This window comes from Dasypus novemcinctus, chromosome 13 (assembly GCF_030445035.2).
Source record: "Dasypus novemcinctus isolate mDasNov1 chromosome 13, mDasNov1.1.hap2, whole genome shotgun sequence".
NCBI classification, from domain to species: Eukaryota; Metazoa; Chordata; class Mammalia; order Cingulata; family Dasypodidae; genus Dasypus; species Dasypus novemcinctus.
The window spans coordinates 87,645,399-87,670,425 of record NC_080685.1 but is presented as its reverse complement, the minus strand read 5'-3'; the positions used below and the strand labels follow the sequence as shown (position 1 = coordinate 87,670,425).

The 25,027-nt window shown below is 38.5% G+C and overlaps 2 protein-coding genes across 3 annotated transcripts in view; one reads left to right on the top strand and one right to left on the bottom strand.

Annotated features, from left to right (window-relative positions):
• PPP1R12B (protein phosphatase 1 regulatory subunit 12B) overlaps nucleotides 1–25,027 on the bottom strand; it is a 252,830-nt gene that overhangs the window by 115,739 nt on the left and 112,064 nt on the right. The window lies entirely within an intron of this gene.
• Nucleotides 4,158–4,902, top strand: LOC101444159 (lysosomal-associated transmembrane protein 4A-like). Its single transcript, XM_023585592.3, has one exon. The coding sequence runs from the start codon at nucleotides 4,158–4,160 to the stop codon at nucleotides 4,857–4,859; it is 702 nt and encodes a 233-aa protein (XP_023441360.2). The 3' UTR covers nucleotides 4,860–4,902.

The window sequence follows — 25,027 nt, the reverse complement described above, 5'->3', positions numbered from 1 at the left end:
GTTTTAAATAATGGATTAAATTTCTTCAATAGTTTATGGTTATTCACATTTTCTGTTTTGGTAATATTTGATTTACAAGGTATTTTCCATTTCATTTTTATTTCCACATTTAGTGGCATAAAATTGTTCATAACATCCTTAGGATATCTTTTTTTTTTAACGAGGGATTGAACCCAGGACCTCATAAATGAGCAGCAAACACTCAACTACTAAGCTACACCCACTCCTTTATGATATCTTTTAAATGTCATTTTAATATTTACAGCAGTGGTTCTCAAATTTTTTTTTATCTGAGGACACTTTTATCCTCTTAAAAATTACTGAGAACCCCAAAGGGCTTTTGTTTATGTCAGGGAGTATGTCTACCAATATTTACCTTATTAGAAATTAGAACTGAGAAAACTTAAAAATATGTATTAATTCATTTAAAAATAATCACCTCTTACTTATTAACATTTTCATAAAAAATAACTCCATTTCTTTAAACAAAAAAAATTTAGTAAGAAAAATGGCAAATTTTACAATTTTGCAAATTTCTTTAATGTCTGGCTTAATAGAAGACAGCTGGATTGTCCTAACTGCTTCTGTATTCCATCTCTTGTTTTGCTTGAAATATATAGACTAACCAGCCTCACACAGATATGTAGTTGGAAAAGGGAAGACTATTAGAATACCCTTTCCAAATAATTGCGACATTCTTCTTTAATACTATACCAAAACTCACAATTTGTAATTTAAGGATAATTGCAATGTGGAATCTGAAGCCATGTCAATAGACTTTTCATATTGTAATTTTAAAATTCATTGGTCTATCTTGTACTTTAAATGAATCTTCTTACCCATGCATGCTTTTGTGACATCATTTATTGATCACACGGAAAATATTGGTGTACTAAGTTATACAGATCTTCCAAATGCTGATATTTCTTTATACTATAATAAAAACTTCACATTTTTAAATATCACCACCAATTCTAGAACAGTCTTTACATAATGGGAAGCTATCGATAATAACACAATAGGAGATACAAGTTTTCTAAAATTTGCTTAAAAGTTTAAGTTTTATAATTGGCAACAAACACTATCAGTTATTTTCCTTGAAGTAGCAGGCTTACTTTGTTCATTTTTAAGAAAATGCCTGCCATATATCCAAGACTGAATAACCACAGTTTGACCATCAGTCAATCTTTCAAGGAAAAATGGTGTTCCATGAAAATGCAGCTAGTGCTTCTCTCCTTCCCTTCTTCTGGGGTTCCAATTACATTTATGTTAGACTTTATTAGCCATGTCCCATTTATTTATTATGCATTTTTTTCTATATCCATTCTTTTATCTCTCTGGGCTTCATTCTGGATATTTTCTACTGTCCAACTTTTCAGTTCACTAATCTTCTTCATTTGGTCTACTGCAAACTCATCCATCAAGTTTCTTAACATCAGTTATTTTACTTCTCAGTTCTAGGATTTCCACATGATTCTTTACAAATAGATTGCAGTTCTCTGGTGAAATTCTCCATCTTGTGTTCTGTTTTCTTGAACATACTATTTTAAAGTCCATGCCTGATAATATAAATATCTGGATCTGTCTCTACTGTCTGTTTTCTCTCTTGGTTTTTGTAAATTGGTCTTATTTCTTGGTATGTCTGGTACCTTTAAAGTTAATGCCAGGCATTTTTTATGAAAAAATGTAGGGATAACTTAAGGCTCTGGACGATTTTCTCATTCTCCATAGAAGATATTCTTTTCCTTTTGACAGTTAAATTATGGAAGTAGTTCTCAAACATACACCTATATCAGAATCATTTGGAGGGCTTGTGAAATGTACACATTCAGAGGTCCTGATTCAGTAGGTTTAGGGTGGGGTCTGAGAATTTGCGTTTTAAGTTAGTTTCTCAGATGATGCTGCTGATTAGGGGACCACTTTCAGAACCATTGCAGCTAAGGCAAATTACCTTAACCCATTTTGAGGTTGAAATGATTGGAAGGTAAGCTTCAGTCTTTGCAAAGGCTGATCTACTTCTGGTAAGCCTTTATGTGTAGGGTGTTGCCCTTTAGTGATCCCATGCTGAAAGTATGTGATGTCTACTGGAGTCCCTTTTCCTCAGCAAATCCTTAACCTGATTTTGTCCCCTCAACTCCAGAGATGGCTAAAGGTCTTGCCCAGTGTCTTAGCCTCATAGCTACTGCTTTACTAATCAGCAAATGCCTCAGGAGGAAAGCACAGCCAAATGCTGGGTTCACCTCTTTATAGTCCCTCCGCTCTTCAGCATCTTGATCCCTCAAGTCCTCACTTCCTTAGTAACTCTCTAATGTCTTCAAATATACTTTTTAATATTTCTGTTCAGTTTTTCTAAGTGGGAGAGTTTGTCTAATGCAAGATGTGCCATAACCTGAAGCAAAAGTCCCCAACCAGGCTATTTTAGTTAGTCATATTCTTTTCCTTCAGTGTAGATTAATAAAATGGAATTCCAATATATGTATCAATCTACTATGAGTTTGGTAGGCTTGAGTCTTCTTTTAATACATTTCTCCCCTGTGTCTGAATTAACAAAAGTCCCCAAACTTGCACAGCTGTGGACCAGACCTTAGGATTGGTAAGAAAGCATATTGAGGAGTAAACTTCCCATGAAGGCTTTTTTTTTTAATTAGAGAAAGTATGGGTTTACAGAAAAATCATGCATAAAATACAGGGTTCCCATATACCACCCTATCATTAACATCTTGCACTGGTGTGTCCCATGAAATCTTATCTGGATTATCAGTCACCCTACTTAACTCACATGCCATTACTAACCTCAAAACATACATAGTATCATTATTATACTCGTTGTTGACTATTATTTCTTTATATACTGGAGAGAAGCCACAGTAAAACAGAGTTTCCAAGATCATTATTTCTCTGCCTACTATAGAGAGTTTTATGGAATGAGACAAACAGAGCTAGTAAAAATGGGTCTGGTAAGTGAGATTAAGAAGGTTTCACTTGACTTGGAGTCTTAAATATTTGAAATAATGCATGTTTTTCATGGGAAAAAAATTACAAAACAGATAAAAATGTGAAAACAAAAATCAAGTGAAATCCTACCATATAAAGATAACCCTATTTCTATTTGACTACATGTATGTCTAGATTTTATCTATGCATGTATCGATAAAACACATGTATTTATATATATAAATATAAAGTTTGGGTATTTTATAACCTGTCAATATATGAGACTATACTACTGATGCCATAGAGAAAAAAAATCCTATGAAAACAAAACCCAGAAAACTCCAGTGCCTGAGTTTGTATATGTCTTTGAGGGAGAAGGTAGCATTTTCAGTCATCTTCTTCTTTATGTTGATGGGGATTCCCTGGCTCACAGAAGTGATGTACATAACTTACAACTGCCTTGTGGACATACTGTCTTTTCAGTACATCCTAGGTCCTTGGATTTCTAAAACCTAGACTGGCAGTCAGCAAACTCCATCCCTTAAACCAAATCTGGCCTGTCATATTTTTGTAAACAAAATGTTATTGTAACATAGTCACACCCATTTATTCATGTATTGTCTTAAGGTTGCACAACAGCAGCAGAGTTTAAAGTTGAGATGGAGACCACAAGGTCTGCTAGTTATTTACTATCTTGCCCTTCACAGAAAGATTTTGCTGACCCCTATGCTGGACCAAGCCCACACTCAACACCCCTGGCTCTTTCTGAGAAGGATTTGCGACCATACCATGAATCTGAAAAGAAGACAGGTCACAGAATAGAAATAATAGCTCCTGGCATATAATGGAGGCATCCAGATAAAACCAGACTCACATCCTCAATTCAGAGGCATGGGAAGTCATTTGATGACCTTATCTTTCTACTGTGTTTCTTTCCTATGAGGCAGGAAGCATTTTTTCCTTTGTATTTGTTGACTTTGAGGTTATATAATTAGAGGGCATTCCAATAACTGATTATAGTGAATTAAGTACAACTTCACAGAAATAATTTATTCTCTGCTTTTAAAGTGCACAGTGATCCTTTATGTATGAGACAGAAAAATTTTGCCTAAAGAAGCTTTACCAGAGATGAGTTGTCAGCTTTCGGAGGCGGAGACAGTCCTCTCCGGGTTCAGCTGCTGGGCCAAGAGCATTTCACAGGAGCGAGGAGCGCAAGACTCCTGATGGTGTCCATGACTTTCAAGCGGAGCCACAGCGGGCAGTTCTACAGCACCCAGTGCTGCGGTTGCTGCCAGGTCCACACCAGAACCATCATCCTCGGTACCTGGTACATGGTGGTAAACCTGTTGGTGGCAATTTTGCTGACTGTGGAGGTGACTCATCCAAACTCATTGCCAGCCATCAACATTCAGTATGAAGTCACAGGAAATTACTATTCCCCTGAGAGAATGGCTGATAATGCCTGCGTTCTTTTTGCCGTCTCTGTTCTTACGTTTATAATCAGTTCAATGCTGGTATATGGAGCAATTTCTTATCAAGTGGGTTGGCTGATTCCATTCTTTTGTTACCGCCTTTTTGATTTTGTTCTCAGTTGCCAGGTTACTATCAGTTCTCTCACTTACTTGCCAAGAATCAAGGAATATCTGGATCAATTACCTGATTTTCCCTACAAAGATGACCTCCTGGCATTGGACTCCAGCTGCTTCCTCTTCATTTTTCTTGTGTTCTTTGCTTTATTCATCGTGTTTAAGGCTTATCTAATAAACTGCATTTGGAACTGCTATAAATATATTAACAACAGAAATGTGCCAGAGATTGCTGAGTATCCTGCCTTTGAAGCACCTCCACAGTATATTTTGCCAACCTATGAAATGGCAGTGAAAATGCCTGAAAAAGAACCACTGCCTCCTTACATACCTGCCTGAAGAAATTCTGCCTTTGTCAATAAACCCTATACCGACTTTCAATCTTATTTCTTTTACAGTGCAATACAGGGCTCTTCAAACTTGTTTGATAGAAAATACATTTTCCTTTGTTTAAGCATTTATCTTTAAAACACTAAGGAGCTTTTGGGATAAGTATTCAAAGTAATTTTTTTGTTAAGCATATTAAATTTGAATAGTTTTGAAGACAATCTAGGTTAACCAAGAGCAAAGTGCCACTGTTTGCCTTTACTGGGGGGTTGGGTGGGAAAGGGGTATCTCCATGTATTTTCTTTTTTTAACTCTGCACTTTCATTATATAATAGTTTATATTTTGGTTTTTAGCTGCCCTGGATACTTTCAGAGAGAATGAATGAATTAAATTCAGGACTGAGATGGATATAAGATCTGAAGTTTTCAGCTATGAAAACAGGAAAAATGCATAACATTTTTACTTGACTATGGAAGATGACGGATGCATGTTTCTGATTTGTATGTTTCCATCTTTGTAATAAGATGCTTTAATAAATCTCTTAAATAAAAAAAAAAAAAAAGAAGCTTTACAAAATGCCTACCAAATCACTAGTGAACATCAAGGTCATAAGAAATAATGATAGAAGACCTAAAATAGCTTCTGATACATATAGTGTAGTGATTAAATACCCTAGCAAAGGAATCAGATTGCCTGGGTTTTCCCTGGGTCATCAATTTTACTTGTTGGATAATCTTGGATAAATTACTTAAGCACTCTAAACCTAAGTTTATAAGATGGCTATCTTAACAGCCATAAGCGATATTAACAAGCATTAATAGGGTTGTTGTAAAGATTAAATGAAAATCTACATGAAACACTTAGAACAGTACCTGGCACACATGACATATTCAGGACAGTTCAGGGAAATGGATTTGGCTTAACTGACAGAACGTCCGCCTACCACATGGGAAGTCCAGGGTTCAAATCCAGGGCCTCCTAACCCTTGTGGTGAGCTGGTCCATGCACAGTGCTGATGGGTGCAAGAAGTGCCATGCCCGCAGGAGTGTCCCCCCCATAAGGTAGCCCATGTGCAAGGATGCACCCCATAAGGAGAGCCGCCCCATGTAAAAAAAGTGCAGCTTGCCCAGGAATGGCGCTGCACACATGCAGAGCTGATGCAGCAAGATGACGCAACAAAAAAAGAGACACAGATTCCTGGTGCTGCTGACAAGAATACAAGCAGACATGGAAGAACACACAGCAAATGGACACAGAAGAGCAGACAACTGGGGGTGGGGGGTGGGGAAGGAGAGAGAAATAGATTTAAAAAATTCAATACAGTTCAATTGCTGCTACTGCCACTTCTACCACCACTACTACATTATTTTCATCATCACATTTAAAGCTCAGTCATGGTAATTTGGAAAAGAAAGAAAGGCTGGCTACACTATAATATCAACTCATCTAATCTAATAAAAAAGTTCCCCTTGGTGAGTGGATATAGCTCAAGTGGTTGAGTACCTGCTTCCCATGTACAAGGTCCTAGGTTTCAACCCCCAGTACCTCCTAAAAACAAACAAATAAACGAAAAAGCCAACTCTCATTGGGGAGTGGATGTAGTTCAGTGGATGAGCACCTGCTTTCCATGTACGAGGTCCTGGGTTGAACCCTGATACCTCATAAAAAAAAAAAAGTTCAAATTAACCAGAAACCAGCAAGATGGCAGTGGAGTAAGAGCTCCTAGAGTCAGCTCCTGCTACAGGGAGTTAGCAAACACCCAGAGCTCTCTGGAGCTAGCTGAAGCACCTGTTTGGATGCTCCAGGAGACCAGAAGAGCATCCTGCAATGTCCTTGAAGGAGTGGAAGGAGGAGACTGCCCATCTGCAGAGAAGACTCGTAAGTAGAGCGCTCCACACCCTGGAGGCCAGTGCCCATCCTCCACTGGAGGCACAAGCTGGGAGCTGTTCCGCGGCTGGAACTGAAAGCCCCACTTCCCCAAAATGGGGAATTTCAGCTATGATGAGGAAATTCAGTGGGCTATAGTATGATCCTGAGAACAGCTAAGGTTTGAGCCTGTCCAGGTCAGAAAGAGGCTGAGAGCTGCCATCTGAACTCTGTGCCTGGCACGAGGGGAAGTGGGGCAGACTGAAAATCCCAGTACTATTGGGGACCAGCTTCTTCCCATCCAGATTAGACTGCAGGGCTAGCCGAGGCCCCAATGCCACCTCTAGCAGGAATGAAGCTGTGGGGACCTGCGCTAGCCCCTCTGGAAAATTACCAGTCAAGCTGTGGAGCTTGGTGATTGTCCTACTCTGGCGACACAAGCCACCCCAGGAGCTGCTCTGTGACGGGAATTGGAAGTTCCATTTCCCAGAAAAGGTGGCTGCCGATTTCAGCTACTGAGACTTGGCTGGCTAAGAGATAACCCTAGGAATAGCTGGGGTGAGAACCAGCCCAAGTCAAAAAGAAGCCTGTAGCCACCATTCTGACTCTGCCCCCAGCCTGAGGGGAAGCCGGGCTGACAGTTCCTTTCACACAGACCAGCCTGCAGCCCGCCTAGGCTTCAGCCCCACCACTGGCAGGGAGGAGGGCTGAGGATCCCTGCACCAGCCTATACAGGCAACTGCACAGAATTTTGGCTGGCATAGACTGAAAATCAGAAGTCTACCAGGGCAACTGCAATCATCTTAGGACCCACACTGCATAGATTGCTGCCCATATCTGAAGCTCCATCCATGCCCCAGGTAGGGGAGAAAGGGATGTGAAGCTTCATCAGTCTCTCTGGGCAACTACAGTCTAGGTCTACACGTGGATTATTCCACATAGCTGTGACTCTGTCCCTACCCCTGGCAAAAGAGAAAGTTGGAAGAAGCTTCATTAGTCCCTGGGACAATGAGAGCAGCTTGAGCCTCCACAGCTTAAAGCAACAACTACATGCTTGGCTCCTACAAGGGAGAAACAATAGGAAACCCTAAACAAGAGAGAAAAACTGCACCCAGAAAAAAGAGTAAGCCAGATGCAAAGACACCAACCAAAAATTACAATTCACACCAAGAAACAGTAAGCTATGGCCCCGTGAAAGGAACAAGATAAGCCTCCAGATGACATAAAGGAGTTGAGACAACTAATTATAGATGTTCAAACAAATCTCCTTAATAAATTCAATGAGATGGCTAAAGAGATTAAGGATATTAACAAGACATTGGATGAGCACAAAGAAGAATTTGAAAGCATACACAGAAAAGTAGCAGATCTTATGGTAATGAAAGGTGCAATCAATGAAATTAAAAAAACATTTGAATCATATAATAGCAGGTTTAAGGAGGCAGAAGAAAGGATTGGTAAACTTGAAGAAATGGCCTCTGAAAGTGAACATACAAAAGAAGAGATGAAGAAAAGAATGAAAAAAATTGAACAAGGTCTCAGGGAACTAAATGATAGCAAAAGGTATGTACACATATGTGCCATGGGTGTCCCAGAAGCAGAAGAGAAGGGAAAGGGGCAGAAGGAATATTTAAAGAAACAATGGTTGAAAATTTCCCAGTCCTATTGAAGGACATAGATATCCCTGTCCAAGAAACACAAAGTACTCCTGTCCGAAAAAATCCAAATAGACCAACTCCAAGACACATACTCATCAGAATGTCAAAGGCCAAAGACAAAGAGAGAATTCTGAGAGCAGCAAGAGAAAAGCAATGCATAACATATAAGGGATATCCAATAAGATTAAGTGTTGATTTCTCACTAGAAACCATGGAGGCAAGAAGACAGTGGTCTGATGTATTTAAGATACTACAAGATAAAAACTTCCAGCCAAGAATCTTATATCCAGCAAGACTGTCTTTCAAAAATGAGGGTGAAATTAGAATATTCACAGATAAACAGAAACTGAGAGAATTTCTAAGCAAGAGACCAGGTTTTCAGGAAATATTAAAGGGTGTGCTAGAGCCTGAAAAGAAAAGACAGGAGAGAGAGGCCTTGAAGAGAGTCTAAAAATGAAGATTATATCAATAAAAGTAACTGAAAGTGTCAAAAGAGTGGTGAAAATAAAATATGACAGATAAAAATCAAATAGGAACAAACTTAACCAACAATGTAAAGCACTCATATTCAGAAAACTGTAACCCAATCAAAGAAGTCCTAAATAGTTTGTAGCAAGCGTCTCATGACAATACAAGGTGTTGGTGGAGGGTTGATATATGGGATCCCCATATGATGTTATGCATGTTTGCTTTGTAAGTTCACAACGTTTACTATACACTTGTTTATGTATGTTCATATATAAATGATATAAAGATAATAATCGGATTGGTTAGGGGAAAAATACTTTGTTTAGTAGTAATACTTTGACAATGGTCTTTAATCATTAGTTAAAAAGGTTTAAAAACAATTGAAGTTATTGGTGGTAGGGTGAGATGTTATATATGTTTGTTTGATGTTATATATATTTGTTTTGTAAGGTCACAACTATTATACATTTATTGTTTATGCATGTTTATGTATGAGCAATATATTTCAATAAATGAAAAAAAATTTTAAAAACAAAAAAAAATTAATAAAAAAAAAGTTTCCCTTAATTATTTTCCCGTAAATGGATAACTCATGCAGAAATCAATTCCCTTGAAAATGTTCTTCATGAAGGTTCATAGAAGTACCTAATAAAAGTACTCTAGGGAAGTGGACTTGGCCCAATGGATAGGGCATCCGCCTACCACATGGGAGGTCCATGGTTCAAACCCTGGGCCTCCTTGACCCATGTGGAGCTGGCCCATGCACAGTGCTGATGCGCGCAAGGAGTGCCGTGCCACGCAGGGGTGCCCCCCCGCGTAGGGGAGCCCCAAACGCAACGAGTGTGCCCCATAAGGAGAGCCGCCCAGCACGAAAGAAAATGTAGCCTGCCCAAGAATGGCACCACGCACACAGACAGCTGACACAACAAGATGACGCAACAAGAAGAAACACAAGATTCCCAGTGCTGTTGATAAGGATAGAAAGCGGTCACAGAAGAACACAGTGAATGGACACAGAGAGCAGACAACTGGGAGGGGGTAAGGGGAGAAGGGAGATAAATAAATCTTTAAAAAAAAATTTTTTTTAAGTACTCTATGTGAAAGAAGAATGAAAGAAAAATAACCATGATTTCCAAGAAGAGAACAAAACTGCTTTCCCTAGAGTGATGAGAAAATAAAATTTTCTTCTGGAATCCACCAATGGGAAATTGGTTTTTGAAAGAACCTTAAGTAGTGCAATGCCTCAAATCTGTTCTTAAAAGCAAAGGGTACTTAAATGTTTTAGCTTTAAACAGGGAAGAACCAAGTTGGGGATATGTCCTGTGTAGCACTCAGGATGCCATGATTGTAAATTATGGGATACTAATGGACCTATAAGATACCTTATCATCCCTTGGAATAGGAGATAAGGAATATAAACAAAGGTTACTCAGAGAGGTCATATTCAGAGAAAACATATGTATAGCTATCAGGGAAGGGGAAAAATATAGAGGAATAACAGAACCATAGAACTTATGGCTAAAAATTTTATGACTTCAAGAAATAATCTGATCTATTTCTAAGGCTTCAGGTAGAGATGATAAACTTATTCCTACTTTATAAATGAGTCCATCATGGCCTAAGGAAACATTAAAATACTTTCTCAAGGTCAAAATGTTATTTAGTTACAGATTTAAAAGGATACAATCATGGTCTTTCTGCTTCCAGTATAGTTTTTCTTATATTACACCACAATGAAACCATTTCTTCCACCTAACTAGATTTATAGAGCAAGAAATTTCTGCTTCCAAAACCCAGAATAACAGAAATTGGTAGATAAAGAGGTCTTACATTAGACTTCTAGCACCCCTTGACACCTCCCAATAGTTTGTCATAATCAACTCTGTCTTGGGAAAGGATGATTTTCACATTTTTAGAGGTTGTCATCTATCTGCTATCAGGCTGCCATCAATAAACTATAAGTGACAGATATTATGAGGGACTTAATTCTCCTTTAGAGGATATAGTTAATTCTATAGCTGCTGGGGTCCTATCAGGCAGGTTTCACTTCAAATTTCCTTGCTATTTTTATTTAGAAATAGGATGCCAATACTGTGGTATAATAGAAAGAACAAGGTTTCTAGGTTCTATTAATACTTTCAGTTCTACCATTCACTGCTTGATTGACCTTAAGAGAATCACTTAATCTTTTGGGAACTTAGTTTCTTATTTTATAAAATAAAGGGGTAAGTCTATAGTTTTAAAGGTCCTATCAGGCTTTAAACCAGTGAACCATATGCTGATTCTAGACAAATGGCTCTAAGTCTTCTTATTAAAATGCTTATTCATTAGTTCTGGTGCAATACCAAATTTCCTACATTCCATAGGTCACTTTCTCTAGAACGGTATTGTTCAATAGAACTTTGCATGATAATGGAAAGGTTTATACCTGTACTGTCCAATATGGTAGCCACCAGTCACACATGGCCTCTGAGCACTTAAAACATGGATAGTATGACTGAGGAACTGAATTTTTTACTTCATTTAATTTTAAATAGTTACATGTGGCTACTGGCTACCATATTGAACTGCACAGCTCTGGAAGTTCTGAAATCCAGCTAAGAGGCATTATTGCCAAGCCCTCTCCGTAAACCTGAAAGCCAGATCCAACTCACAGAAAATAAACATAACAGAATTTTCTCACAAAAGCAGTTTGTTCAATAAGTTTAAAAGTAATTGATTTAAATTCTTCTCAAGTTAAAGTTCTCATTTTTCTTCTATGCTTCCTGGAGGCATTATTATACCAATTTTACACTTATACATGGCACTTTTATGTCGTATGAGTTAGCACTAGGGCTCCCACCTTTAAGACAGTCATTAGATATAGCAAGTAGGAAAAAGGGCATGGACACAGCACACTTCAAGAGCTACTCTTCTCTTAATTATAGCATTTACACTCTGCTGTCCTATATGTCTTGCCCCATACCACCCCACTTTCCCTCTGTTCCCTTTGACAAAGAGAGCATCAAGAAAACACTGTTACCTCCTTGCGCAGGCCTGCATAGCAGAATGAAGGTCAAAAGATGTGTGGAGATGAAAGCAAGAAAGGTAAGTGGCTGCTGGGAAACACTGCAGTCTCAGCATCCGGTCTCCCTTGGAAACTAGAAAAAGCTTGCACTGCCACTGCTATCCAGCAAGCCAGAGGCAGAGCTTGTAATTTGCTAAGAAGCTGTCTACCAAGAAGGAGGAGGAGAAGGAAGGGGAGGAGAAAGAGGGAGGAAGGCAAAATCTTGGGGCTCGGCAGAACCAATGCTGCTAACAGTTCCCAAAATACCACTCCATTAGATGCATATTTTATATACTGTACCAAACTAATCAATACTACTCACTAGATATAGACAGGGGAGAGAGAAGAATTCTCCCTCATGTGAAAGAAAATAGAGCAAAAGAGATGGAGCATTCTCATTCTGGTTATTTTTTCATCTGCCCTTGGGCTATCCTAGTTGCAGCATCCTTCCAAGTGAACTGTAAATACTGCCTCACTTGAGGCTGAGGAGAAGCCAGCTGGCAAATGCCAACAGTGGGGAAAAGATAAAGAAAAAAGAAACATATGGCAGAGAAATGCAGGGGCAAAATTCTAATCTGGTGTAAATGGGGTAAGCCTAGATGGAGGGAAACTATAAATCCTGTTCAATTTTGATAAGCTCACTATAGTTAGGAAAATTCCTATATCCAATGTGTCACGTATCAGGATATGACCGGATTTTATAGTTTAGGGACTACTGCATTCAAATGATCAAGTGTCATTTTAACCTTTCTTATTCCAGGCTGCGATCAGAGCTGAAGTTTGAGTAAGGAACCAAAACTACCACTCTTTGATAAGAATCATTAAAAGAAAAAAAAAAAAGGAAATTGCCCTCATCCAAACTAAGGTTTCCTAATCCTCTAGACCAGTGGTTCTCAAAAAAGGGCAATTTTGTCCCCAAGTAGGCAACAACAAGGAATTATCTGACTCAAAATGTCACTAGTGCCAAGGTTGCTCAATACCAGGGGTCAATAACTTTATCTGTCGAGGGTCAGTAGTACATACTTTAGATTTTGCAGGCCTAATCAATAACTCTGCTGTTGTAATGCTGAAGCGGCCATAGACAATACAAACAAATGGGTGAGGCTGCGTGCCCACTGCCACTACCTGCCATTCTATAACAGCAGAATTGAGTAGTTGCAACAAGATCATAGGGCCCACAAAGTCTAAAATAGTTACTATCTGGTGCTTTATAGAAAAAGTTTGCAATCCCTGCTGCAGATTCCAAGTTACATAGTGCCCAGACTACAGGTTCAAGGATTTCCTTTGCTTTCAAGAAAATGTGAGTCTGGTGTTTCTGTAAACTATCCCAGAAAAGCACTATAGCATCTTAAATCCTTGTAATTTTGAACTTTTTTTTCCTTTAAAACCTGCCAGCCTCAAGTGCCAAAGTCATATTCACAAATGACAATCTTTTACTTATTTAGGTCATTCTACAATTAGTTCTGATTCTGATGCTGAGTTTACTCTGATGTTCAGTTTCTCTTTCATCTAAGGATTTACTGTTAAGTACTTGTATGCTACCACTATTCTATGACTCTTGGTTCAACTTGTTCTAGATATTTAGGATTGTCCCTGTTTAACTGCTCAAAGCAGGGCTAAGGACCCAGTAATGGGGTACAGGCCAGTTTCCAAGATCCAGTTTTCAAGGGGAGGGCAATAAAGGCACCTGATTGCCTTATTTTATTTTAATTAACTAATTTTTCCCTTTTTGTGCACTTTTTCTGGCCTGCCAGCAGATGATATGCTTTGGCAGACAGGCGAAAAGGATCCCTGCAACTCCTAGGTCCACAGCCACTGCAGTCCACAGTCCCTGCAGTCTGCAGACTGCTGTTTGCTCTTAGGGTTAGGGGATGGTCGCCAGCTGCTGCTTCTGCAGCTTTATTCATGGCATTTTTCAGCAGCTGAGACTCCTTTCCTTTGCCCCTCTTTCTTCTGGATGGTGTCTCATCTTCCCCAGGTGTGCTGAGTCGCAGGACAGCCCTCTAGACAGTCTCTGCCTGTCCTCTACCTATTTTTTTCTTGGAGAGAAATATTTCCTCCTCCTCTCTAATCCTCCATTTTCCTGGAAGTCTACAGGGCCTTTTACCAGTGCAATTACTGGATTGGAGGGTGGGGCAGAATTTCTATTTTAGGAGGCTGAGGAGGCTGAAGAGTGAATGGAGGCGAGGAAGCAAAGAAAGTGAGACTGGAGGACTTTTTCAAGATTAAGAGGGGAGGGAAGAGGGAGATATAGTAACACTAGATGGCAGAGTAGGGCCAGAAGTGAATTCAATTAAGATGGGAAGGAAGCACCTGCCAAGGACAAAAAATAACGACAACAAAAAACACCTTTGTACAGATGTATTTTTGTCATGCAAATAGCTAAGCTTGAAGTTCTGCTTCCAATTATTTATGAAGTTTGCGTGCTAAGTGCTCTTTTTTTAAAAAAACAACAACAACAACACATCAACTCCATTATAAATGAAATCTAGCTCTTGAAGGATCCTTGAGCTATTATGGTATTTTATTTACATGTCAATGATAAGTAAGCCATTTTTAGCACAAGTACACAGGGCCTATAAATTATTTTCTAGTTCTTCCCTCTCCAGGTGAGAAGACTAAAATTTCTTCATAGGAAACAAAGAGCTGGGTGAATATACTACCTAGGATTATCAAGACTCAGAGGAAGGAGAAGAGGAAGAAAAGTCACCATTTGAAGAAGAATAAAAAAGAATTTATCATTGAGGTCATTGCTGTCAGTCAATTCCATTTTTCTGATGCTGCTTAAAATAAAAATATGCCTGCTCCAGGCTCTGGAACTCTGACAAAGGTCAGCTTCTTACACCTAGCATCCTCATCCAACCTTGGCCAAGTCAGCTGACCTAAAAAAACAACTTCTCATTTGGCTCTAAACAACTTCTATTTACCATTTAGATTTTTGAGGGGAAAGAAAGTTTTCAATTTGCTTCACTCTTTAACCTCTTAAAACAGAAATTCTACCCTATCCTCCAATCTAGAATTGTTATCTCTCAAGATAAATACTTATTTCCCAGAAGTTCTACCACCCTGTATATCAAGCAATTGTAACAGCTGCTCACTTTGCCATGCTTATGGTGTTGAGTGGCCCAACTACAACTGACCCCTAGTAACATTTTCACCATACATTTTCCAATGGTAGAGAAGAACAAGCATGGGCACTGAAGTCCAAAAAACTTGGTTTTAAATCCTGGCTTTGCTATTTATTATCTCTGGGACCATCGCTATCTTCTTTAGCTTAGGTGAGCCTTAAGTTACTTACATGTATAAACAGAATACTATTATTTATCTTACAAAACCATGAGGATTAAATGTATCTAGCAGGGTACTGGGCATATAATAAGCTCTAAAAAGAAAAAAACTCTCTCAACACCACTTAAACCTTTTGTATGCTTGAAAGCCAACTTAAATTCTACCTCCTCTTATTCCATGAAGCCCTTTTTACATCATTTCCCTTCTTCTCTGAACTCCTAATATACCTACTTGAATATAACATTGCACTCAAGTATATCCTTTCCCTAAAATATATACTCATGGCTTACTGTGTGTATATTTGGTGTCAACAATCTTGGGCACAATCTAGAGCAGGGGTTCTTAATATTTTTGTTCCACGCACCCCTTTGCCAGTCAGGTGAAAACCGCAGACCACTTACTAAGTCCATACTATACTGTGTATTATTTAATAAATATTTCATACCCATACCAACATGTCCCCACAAGAATAATGTTGTTTTTTAAATTTCAATTCAAGCTCATGGGCCCCTGATCTAGAGCATATCCCTTTCTTATTATGCCCACACTTAACACAATACTGAGTACATCAATGGCAAGACAGTCATTGAGGACCTAAGATAACACGATTTTAGAACCCAGTATTACCTACAGATCTCCTAACTACACTGACTACAGATAAAGAGACTGAGATCAGAGAAGCAAATGACTTGCCTGAGAAGGCGTAAACTGTTCTTAGCTGAAGAGGAAACTAGGCCACCTGCCTCACAACCCAGGGAGCTTTATACATTGTGAAGGTAAAATTGTGAAGAAGGACCAGAGAAGTCCATGAGGGTCTCCACAAGCCAAAAAACATTTGCACTCCTTCTGTTATAAGACACGTAAAACGGAAAGTTCATCTGTAAACGAATCCAAATAAAATAGGCTATTTGGGAGCCTTATCCCTAGGTGATCATTGACACACCTCTGCTGCCATCTTATGGACAAAAAGGCTTACTGCCTACACAGGGGCTTTTCCACTTCAATTTTATTCAAAAAGCATTTACTCATCACCTGCTATGTATTAAGCTCTGTGGTGTGCAGAAAACCCTATAAAAAAAGAACCCTTAAGATGCTCACAATATAGTGAGGAAGAGAAACAAGAGGCAATTTAATTAGTTATACCAGTACTAGGAACAAAAAGAATCTGAGAAAAGAACGTTGGTTTCAGTCTGGAGCTGGGGCAGCAGGGTAGTCAGCAATGGGGTTTAACCTGCAGGAGTTCTTACCATATGATTAAGACTTTGTTAAACAGAGAAGGTCATTCCAGAAAGAAGGTTCGGCATGGACAAAGGAAGAGGGGCAAAAAGTAAAACATGACCAGGAAACGTCTAAGTTTTCTACCTTGAGTGGGTACATAACGTGATGCAATTACCAAATTACAAAGATACAAAATATAGGAAGAATAGAAGGGGGTAAGAACCAATAGTATAGTTCTGGATAAATTGAATTCAATGAGTCTGATGAGTAATATTTCTAAAGGGCCACAATGACTGACCATCAGCAGAATTTTCTATACTGCCTAACTCAGCACAATTTTGAATTTTATCCAGAAACTGTTCCTCTGAGCATACAGATTAAGAAATTTCTCATTTTATCTATATGGGGAAACATTTATTTCCATTAAGAGTCCATCTGATTTTACAGTATTCAGTAAGTAAATAGCTTTAAGCTAGGCCTCACTGAACTTGTCTCTTCATTTTATAATTTCTTATTCAAAGGCCACATCAAGGAGCAATATACTCCTTCTACCTAAACCAACTTCTCTTTGTAACTCCCCTAAATATCCAACAGGTTTTTCCTTTATTTACTTAAAAAATACATATTATGTAATATTTAAGATGTACAAAAAGATATAAAGAATAATATAACCACCATCTGTGTATCACCATCCAACTCAAGAGTAATATTACTAATACTGATTTCCTCCTTAAAAAGAGATAAACATGTTCCTACTTCTTGAGATTTTTAATTGTTCTCTACTATCTTAATCTCTTAGGTAAGATCCTTAAGTCAGCACACACGTTTGAATTCCTTAGGAATACAGGGACACACCAGAGAAGCTCCTAACTGGCTATTCTGAACACTCTGTACCTTACTCTTACCCCCAGCCCTCCTCCCCGAAACGATGCACGCAACCAAGCCATCTTCCCAAAGAACTACCAGGAAAGGGAGGGGGAAAGGACAGAGAACAGACACAATTCATCTAGGATACCAAAGCTTGTCAAGCAAAGAAATTTTACCTGCTGCTTCCGCCATTCCATGTTCACCATTTGCGATGTTTCAACTCTTAGCCACCTGTGTCAGCCCCCAAACATAGAGATGGATAGTAAACTATGGCACAGGCTTGTCTCAATTCCCCAGAACAAAGAGATCAACTTTCTGTGCCTCTGATTTCCATAAAACCAGGAATGGCAAGGAACTCACTGCCAGCTCAAACCACTCCAAGTGAGAGCAAATCAATATGCCTCAGCCACGCCTTGCCACACACCTGTGCAACAACTCCCAGAAGCCCAATTTTCAACAATAGAATAGCCACTCCTCTGGCTGCCCTTCCCTAGTAAATACCAGAGTCCATTTTATGAGACTATTACAAGTGCCTGTCTTTTTCTAATATGGGAAAAATCAACTGGCAGAAGGGGAAGGGAGGGGTTGAGTGTGGGCATGAAAATTTTGGTCCCTCCTACAAGTCACCAATACAGCTCTGAAAAATGAACCACTTTATCAGAAGGAGATTAACTGTAAAAACATGGCTGATAAGGGCTTTGAATAGCAGGTGTTAGGTGACTGCTCACTTCACTCTGAAGTGGTTGGAAAATTGGGCTGGAGCCACCAGAGACTCTGCAACATCAGGGAATGGATTCTTGTCCTTTCTTCTAAATCTAAGCGTCTATGTCCTGAGAGAGAGGAGGGAAGTTCTTAAGCCCCCACTCCTGAACTGTTATGTGGTTTCCTAGGGGACTGCATGACAAATGCCCTTGAATTAGGAAAAAAATAAAAGTTTATTATCTTGAAGGTTCTTGAATTTTTAAAAAAATGTTTATCTTTTTTCTGTATTTCTGTTGCTAAACACTGCTTACTGCAGACATCATCCAGGTCTCCTTTCCCAGACTGTTTAACAGGTGCTAAACAATATTAGTGTTATAGTTAAGCAGCTTTATTAAGATTTAATTCATATACCATGCAATTCACCCATTTAAAGTCCAACTTAAAATCCAAAGCTTTTTAGTGTATTCACAGAGTTATACAGTCATCACCATCATCAATTTTAGAACATTTTCATCATCCCAAAAAGAAAAGCCCATATGGATTATCAATTTCCCACTTTACACATCATTTGCACTGGCCAATTTTACCATACTGCATCAAATCTAAAACACAATCAATTGCAAGATACACTGTTGCTTAATACTAAGAAAAAAATAAGCAATGCCAATTAATCTATGATACACACTTTCTTATCACCATCTTATCAGTTAATTTAACAGTTTTTGAAAAAGGTCTGTTAGACTTATTCAGACATAATATTTAGTAACAGCAATGTACATAACTCAGTGCAAATAACAATATGAACACCTATGACCTAAATCCACACGTGCACAGGAATGACAACAATGATAAGATACTTCCTAATTTCAAAGAGGTTAAAATGTGAAAAATGTTCACCCTAGAATCAACAATATTCAATGCTGCACAGTACTTGGTTTGAAGCAACAGAAGCTGACTTTAGTAACTTAGACAGGAAAATAATTTGTGGAAGGGATTAACAAGTGCTTTTAACACAAAGAATATCACTGGGGTAAGAGGCCTAGGCTCAAACTTTATTGCAAGTGTCAATTGCTGCTATTATTATCACATTTTGCTCACTAGTTGTTGCCTCAAATTGCAAAGTGCTTAGATTTCTGGACACCTCCTGGAAAGAAGGAAAGGCATCAGAATTATCTCCGATGGCTGTTACTTACTATATCATCATGATGCAGCTTTTCCCATAGGGCTCCAGAATGACCATCACAGCAATGTATGACAATATAAATAATAAGTAAGGTGATAAGAGGTAGACTAATGGAGATTAATGGGTTTAGATTAAGAAGAGAGCCTCATAAGCCTGAGATATAGGATCCTTTTAATATATAGGGTTTAAAAAAAATAAATATCCATTCTACAAGGCCAACATCACCCTCATACCAGGGTGGCTCGACATTAAAAAATCAATTAATATAGCACACCACATTAACAGAATGAAGGTAAAAAACAAACAAAAAAGAAAACATGATCATCTCAATTGATGCAGGAAAGCCATTTGACAAAACCCAACACCCCTTTCTTGATTAAAAAAAAAAATTCAGAAAACGAGGAATAGATGGAAATTTTCTCAACACAATAAAGGGTATCTAAGAAAAACCCAGAGTAAACCTTACCCTTAATGGTGAAAGATCATGAACAAGACAATGATGCCCCCTATCATCACTGTTATTCAACATTGTACTGAAAGTTCTAGCTAGGGAAATGGACTTTGGCCCAGTGGTTAGGGCGTCCGTCTACCACATGGGAGGTCCGCGGTTCAAGCCCCGGGCCTCCTTGACCCGTGTGGAGCTGGCCCATGCGCAGTGCTGATGCGCGCAAGGAGTGCCGTGCCACACAGGGGTGTCCCCCGCGTAGGGGAGCCCCACGCGCAAGGAATGCACCCATAAGGAGAGCCGCCCAGCGCGAAGGAGGGAGCAGCCTGCCGAGGAATGGCGCCGCCCACACTTCCCGTGCCGCTGACGACAACAGAGGCGGACAGAGAAACAAGACGCAGCAAAAAGACACAGAAAACAGACAACTGGGGTAGGGGAGGGGAATTAAATAAATAAAAAAAATAAAAATAAATCTTTAAAAAAAAAAAAAAAAAAAAAAAGAAAGTTCTAGCTAGTGCAATTAGGCAAGAAAACCAAACAAAAGGCATCCAAATTGGAAAGGAAGGCATAAAACTTTCTCTATTTGCATGTGATACAATCCTCTATACAGAATATTCTGAAAAATCTATAGCAAAGCTCTAAAAGCTAATAAATTAATTCGGCAGTGGTGCAGTACAGGATCAAAACCCAAAAATCAGTAGTGTTTCTATATACTAGTAATGAGCAATCAGAAGAGAAAATCAAGAAAAAAAAATTTCAATAACAACTAAAAGAACCAAATATCTAGGACTAAATCTGACCAAGGATATAAAGGACTTGTACACAGAAAACTACAAAACACTGCTAAAAGAAATTTTAAAAGACCTAAATAAATGGGAGGACAGGCTCTGTTCATGGGTTGGAAAACTAAATAGTGTTAGGATGCCAATTCTACCCAATACAACTTACAGATTCAATGCAGTCTCAATAAAAATTTTAACAGCCTTCTTTGCAGAAATGGAAAAGCCAATCATCAAATATATGTAGCAGGGTAAGGAGCTCCCTAATAGCTAACAATCCTGAAAAAGAAGAATGAAGAGGACTCATACTTACCAATCTTAAAACTTATTACAAAGCTACAGTAATCAAAACAGCATGGTATTGGCACAAGGATAAGAGAAAGACAAATGAATTAAACTGAGAGTTCAGAAATCAAACCTCATATTTATGGTCACTAATCTTTTTCTCATTTAAAATAACTTTATTAAGGTATATCATTCATACATGAATATATATAAATATGCCCAAAAGACTTTTGACAAGGGGGCGAAGACCACTGGGAAAACTGTATCTCCATTTATAAAACAATGGAGGTTGACCCCATACCTCACATACATAAAAATCAACTCAACATGGATTGAAGACTTAAATATGAGCCAGAAAGATAAAATTAGAAGAAAACATAAGGAAGCATCTTCAAGACCTTGTATTAAGCAATGCTTTCTTAGACTTTACAACCAAAGCACAAGCAACAAAAGAAAAATAAATAAATGGGACCTCTTCAAAATAAAAAGCTTTTGTGCCTCAAAGAACTTTATCATGACAACCTACAAAATGGGAGAAAATATTTAGAAACCATGTATCAGATAAGGGTTTAATATCAAGAATATATAAAGAAATCCTTCAATTTAACAACAAAAAGCCAAACAACCCAATTTTAAAATGGGCAAAAACTTGAACAGACATTTCTCCAAAGAAGAAACAAGCATACCTCATTTTATTGTACTTTGCTTTATTGTGCTTTGCAGATAGTGTATTTTTTACAAACTGAAGGTTTCTAGCAACCCTGCATCAAGCAAGTCTATCAGCACCATTTCTCCAACAGCATTTGCTCACTTTGTGTCTCTGTGACACATTTTAATTAAGGTATATGCATTGTTTTTTTTAAGACCTAATGCTAGTGCACACTTAATATACTACTGTATAGTGTAAACATAACTTTTATATGAGCTGGGAACCCAAAAAATTCATGTGACTCACTTCATTGAAATATTTACGGTGGTCTGGAGCCAAACCCTGCAATATCTTCAAGGTCTGCCTGTATAAAAATGGCCAAAAACACATGAAAAGATGCTCAACATCATTAGTCATTAGGGTAATGCAAACCAAAATCACAATGAGGTATTTCACAACCACTAGAATAACTATTAAAATAATGGAAAATTACACGTTAGAGAGGATGTGGAGAAATAGGAAGACTCATCCATTGCTGATGGTAATATAAAATAGTCCACCCACGTGGAAGACAGTTTGGCAGTTCCTCAGAGGGTGACATATAAAATTACATAAAACTGGTAATTCCATTTCTAGGTATATATCCAAAAGAATTAAAAGCAGAGACTTGAATAGATATTTCCACACTGATGTTCATAGAGGCATTAAGCACAATTGACAAAAGATAGAAGCACGTATCCATCAAGAATGGATAAACAATATGTGGTATATATATACACAATGAAATCTTATTCAGCTTTGAAAAGGAATGACATTCTAATACATATGAAAATATGGATGAAATCTGAAGACATCATGTTTTTATTTTATTTTAATTTTTTTTAGGAGGTACCAGGATTGAACCAGGGACTCTGTACATGGGAAGCATGTGCTTAATCACTGAGCTGTACCCATTGCCCTGAAGACATCATGTTGAGTGAAATAAGCCAGACACAGAGGAAAAATACTGCATGATCTTACTGATATGAAATAATTAGAATAAGCAAACTAGGGAAGCAGACGTGGCTCAACTGACAGAGCATCTGCCTACCATATAGGAGGTCCAGGGCTCAAACTCAGGGCCTCCTGGCCCATGTGGTGAGCTGGCCTACATGCAGTGCTGCTGCATGCAAGGAGTACCGTGTCACGCAGGGGTGCCCTCAATGCAGGGGTGCCCCTCGTGCAAGGAGTGCACCCTGCAAGGAGTTACCCCATGTGAAAAAAACGCAGCTCGCCCAGGAGTGGTGCAGCACACACGGAGAGCTGATGCAGCAAGATGTCACAACAAAAAGAGACACAGATTCCAGTGCTGCCTGACAAGAATGCAAGCGGACACAGAAGAACACACAGCAAATGGACACAGAGAGCAGATAATGGGGGGAGGGGAGGGGCAGGGAGAGAAATAAATAAAAATAATAAATCTTAAAAAAAAAATAAGCAAACTAGAGCAAAATCTAGAATAAAGGTTATGAGGGGATGGGTGGGGGTAAGGAATAAGATGTTAAGGCTTAAAAGGTACAGAGTACCTATTTGGAATGGGAAATGTTTTGATAATAGATGATGGTGATGGTACCACAACATTTTGAATGTAATTAAGAGCACTGAATTTGGGAAGCGGATTTGGCCCAAAGGATAGAGCGTCCGTCTACCACATGGGAGGTCCAAGTTTCAAACCCAGGGCCTCCTGACCCCATGTGATGAGCTGGCCCACGCGCAGTGCTAATGTGCACAAGGAGTGCTGTGCCATGCAGGGGTGTCCCCCATGCAAGGAGTGTGTCCTGTAAGGAGAGCTGCCCAGCACAAAAAAAATGCAGCCTGCCCAGGAATGGCGCCACACACATGGAGAGCTGATGCAGGAAGATGACGCAACAAAATGAGACACAGATTCTGGGTGCCGATGACACAAGCGGACACAGAAGAACACATAGCAAATGGACAGAGAGAAGAGACAACTGGTGGGGGGGGCGGGGAAGGGGAGAGAAATAAAAAATAAATCTTTAAAAAAAGGAGAGCACTGAATTATATATTTGAATGTGATTATAAAGGGACATTTTAGGTTGTATATATGGTACTAGAATGAATAAATAAATAATTTTTAAAACTCCATGGAACTGCACAACAGTGAACCCTAAGATAAACCATGGGCTACAGTTAAAAGTAGATTTATAAAACTGTGCTTTCATTAATTGTAACAAATATACCACACCAGGGCAAGGTATTAATAATAAGGTGGGATATAGGAATCTTATGTTTTATGTATGATTTCTATGAACCCACAGTTCTCTAATTAAAGAGGAAAAAAAAAGGGGGTAGGAAACAAAATAAATAAATAAATAAAGCAGCCTGAAATAAAAAACGGTAGCAATATTTAGGGCTTTTAAGTAGATCTTATTTCCAGATATGTTACCTCTGGAGAAGCTAGGGAAAGACATCACTGAAAGCCAAAAAGGCACTTTACTAGTAACAACATAATTTATATTGTTTATACATTTGGCAACATTTAAATCTTTAAACATTATGGTAACATAATTTACATTGTTATAATTTATACTGGTAAAATTTGTATCTGTAAATTGTTTTGCAATTTACAAGTATTTTCAAGTAGTCTGTTTCATTTGACCCTCAGAATAATCCCATGAGATAGGCTTGGAGACATCGGGGTTGGCCATGAATTATTTTTAATAGAACAAGTTTACAAGGTAGGTTTTATTGTACCTGTTTTACATAAAAGGAACCAGTCAGAGAGAGAAACTGATTTGTCCAAAATCACACAGCAAATAAGAGGCAGAGCTGGAGCCCAATCATTCCTGAGCTCCTCCTTCCACTATATCAAGTCTTTCACAATTATCAAGGGGTAAACTAATCAATCTCTCAGGCAGCAACGTATCATCACTATCTTTTCAAAGCAGACATTCTGAAAAAAAAATGACACATATATTATATGACACTGAAGGTATAATAGTTTTGTCTGTAAAGGCATCTTCAGTCCTGTGAAGCCTCTTGCTGTTACACTACTTAGGCTTTAGGCTGAAGTAGAGGGTCACTTTTTTCTTTCTTTCCATTTCAGAATTGCCTGGAGCACTATAGTATATCATATAAGCAATGCAGAACCTTTGGAATGGCAATGTAGTAGGAAATATACCTAAGCTAATACACATTTCACTTTCTTCCTGTTCAATACTTATAGTCAGGAGGAAAAGAGAAGTGTTTATAGGAGTAGAGAAAATACTTGCTACTACAGCATTGCTGCAGACTTCTAGATTTTAAAAAGTACCCATTTTAGAACAAAAATTGAGAGAGACTGAAGGAAGCTGTGAGTCTCTTTTCTAGAGTACCTTTGTGAATTGACAACTGCCTGCCTTTAGGTTAGAGACAGAAGGTTGAGTCAAAGGACTTTTAATTTTCTTGGTTTAAATTTCTAACATTTCAAAGATGATGCCAAATTAATTGGCTGACAGTTTCACATTAGTAGGAATAACTACCTAGCTTAGAAAGACCCCAAGGGATTCAAGAAGGTTGATGTGCATGGTGTATATGGTCCAGCTAGGAATGACCACATTCTGACCAAGCAAAGCAGATCACATGCAATGTGGGATATTTGGGAGAGAAAAAGTTTTAGCTTCTTGTGGAGAAAAACAATTTTATCCATTTCTATAAAGAGAAAGGGTACCTATAGAAAGAGGATG

Bases quoted from the DNA above. Each gene is read 5' to 3' on its own strand.
- LOC101444159 (XM_023585592.3), top strand. From the start codon at position 4,158: ATGGTGTCCATGACTTTCAAGCGGAGCCACAGCGGGCAGTTCTACAGC.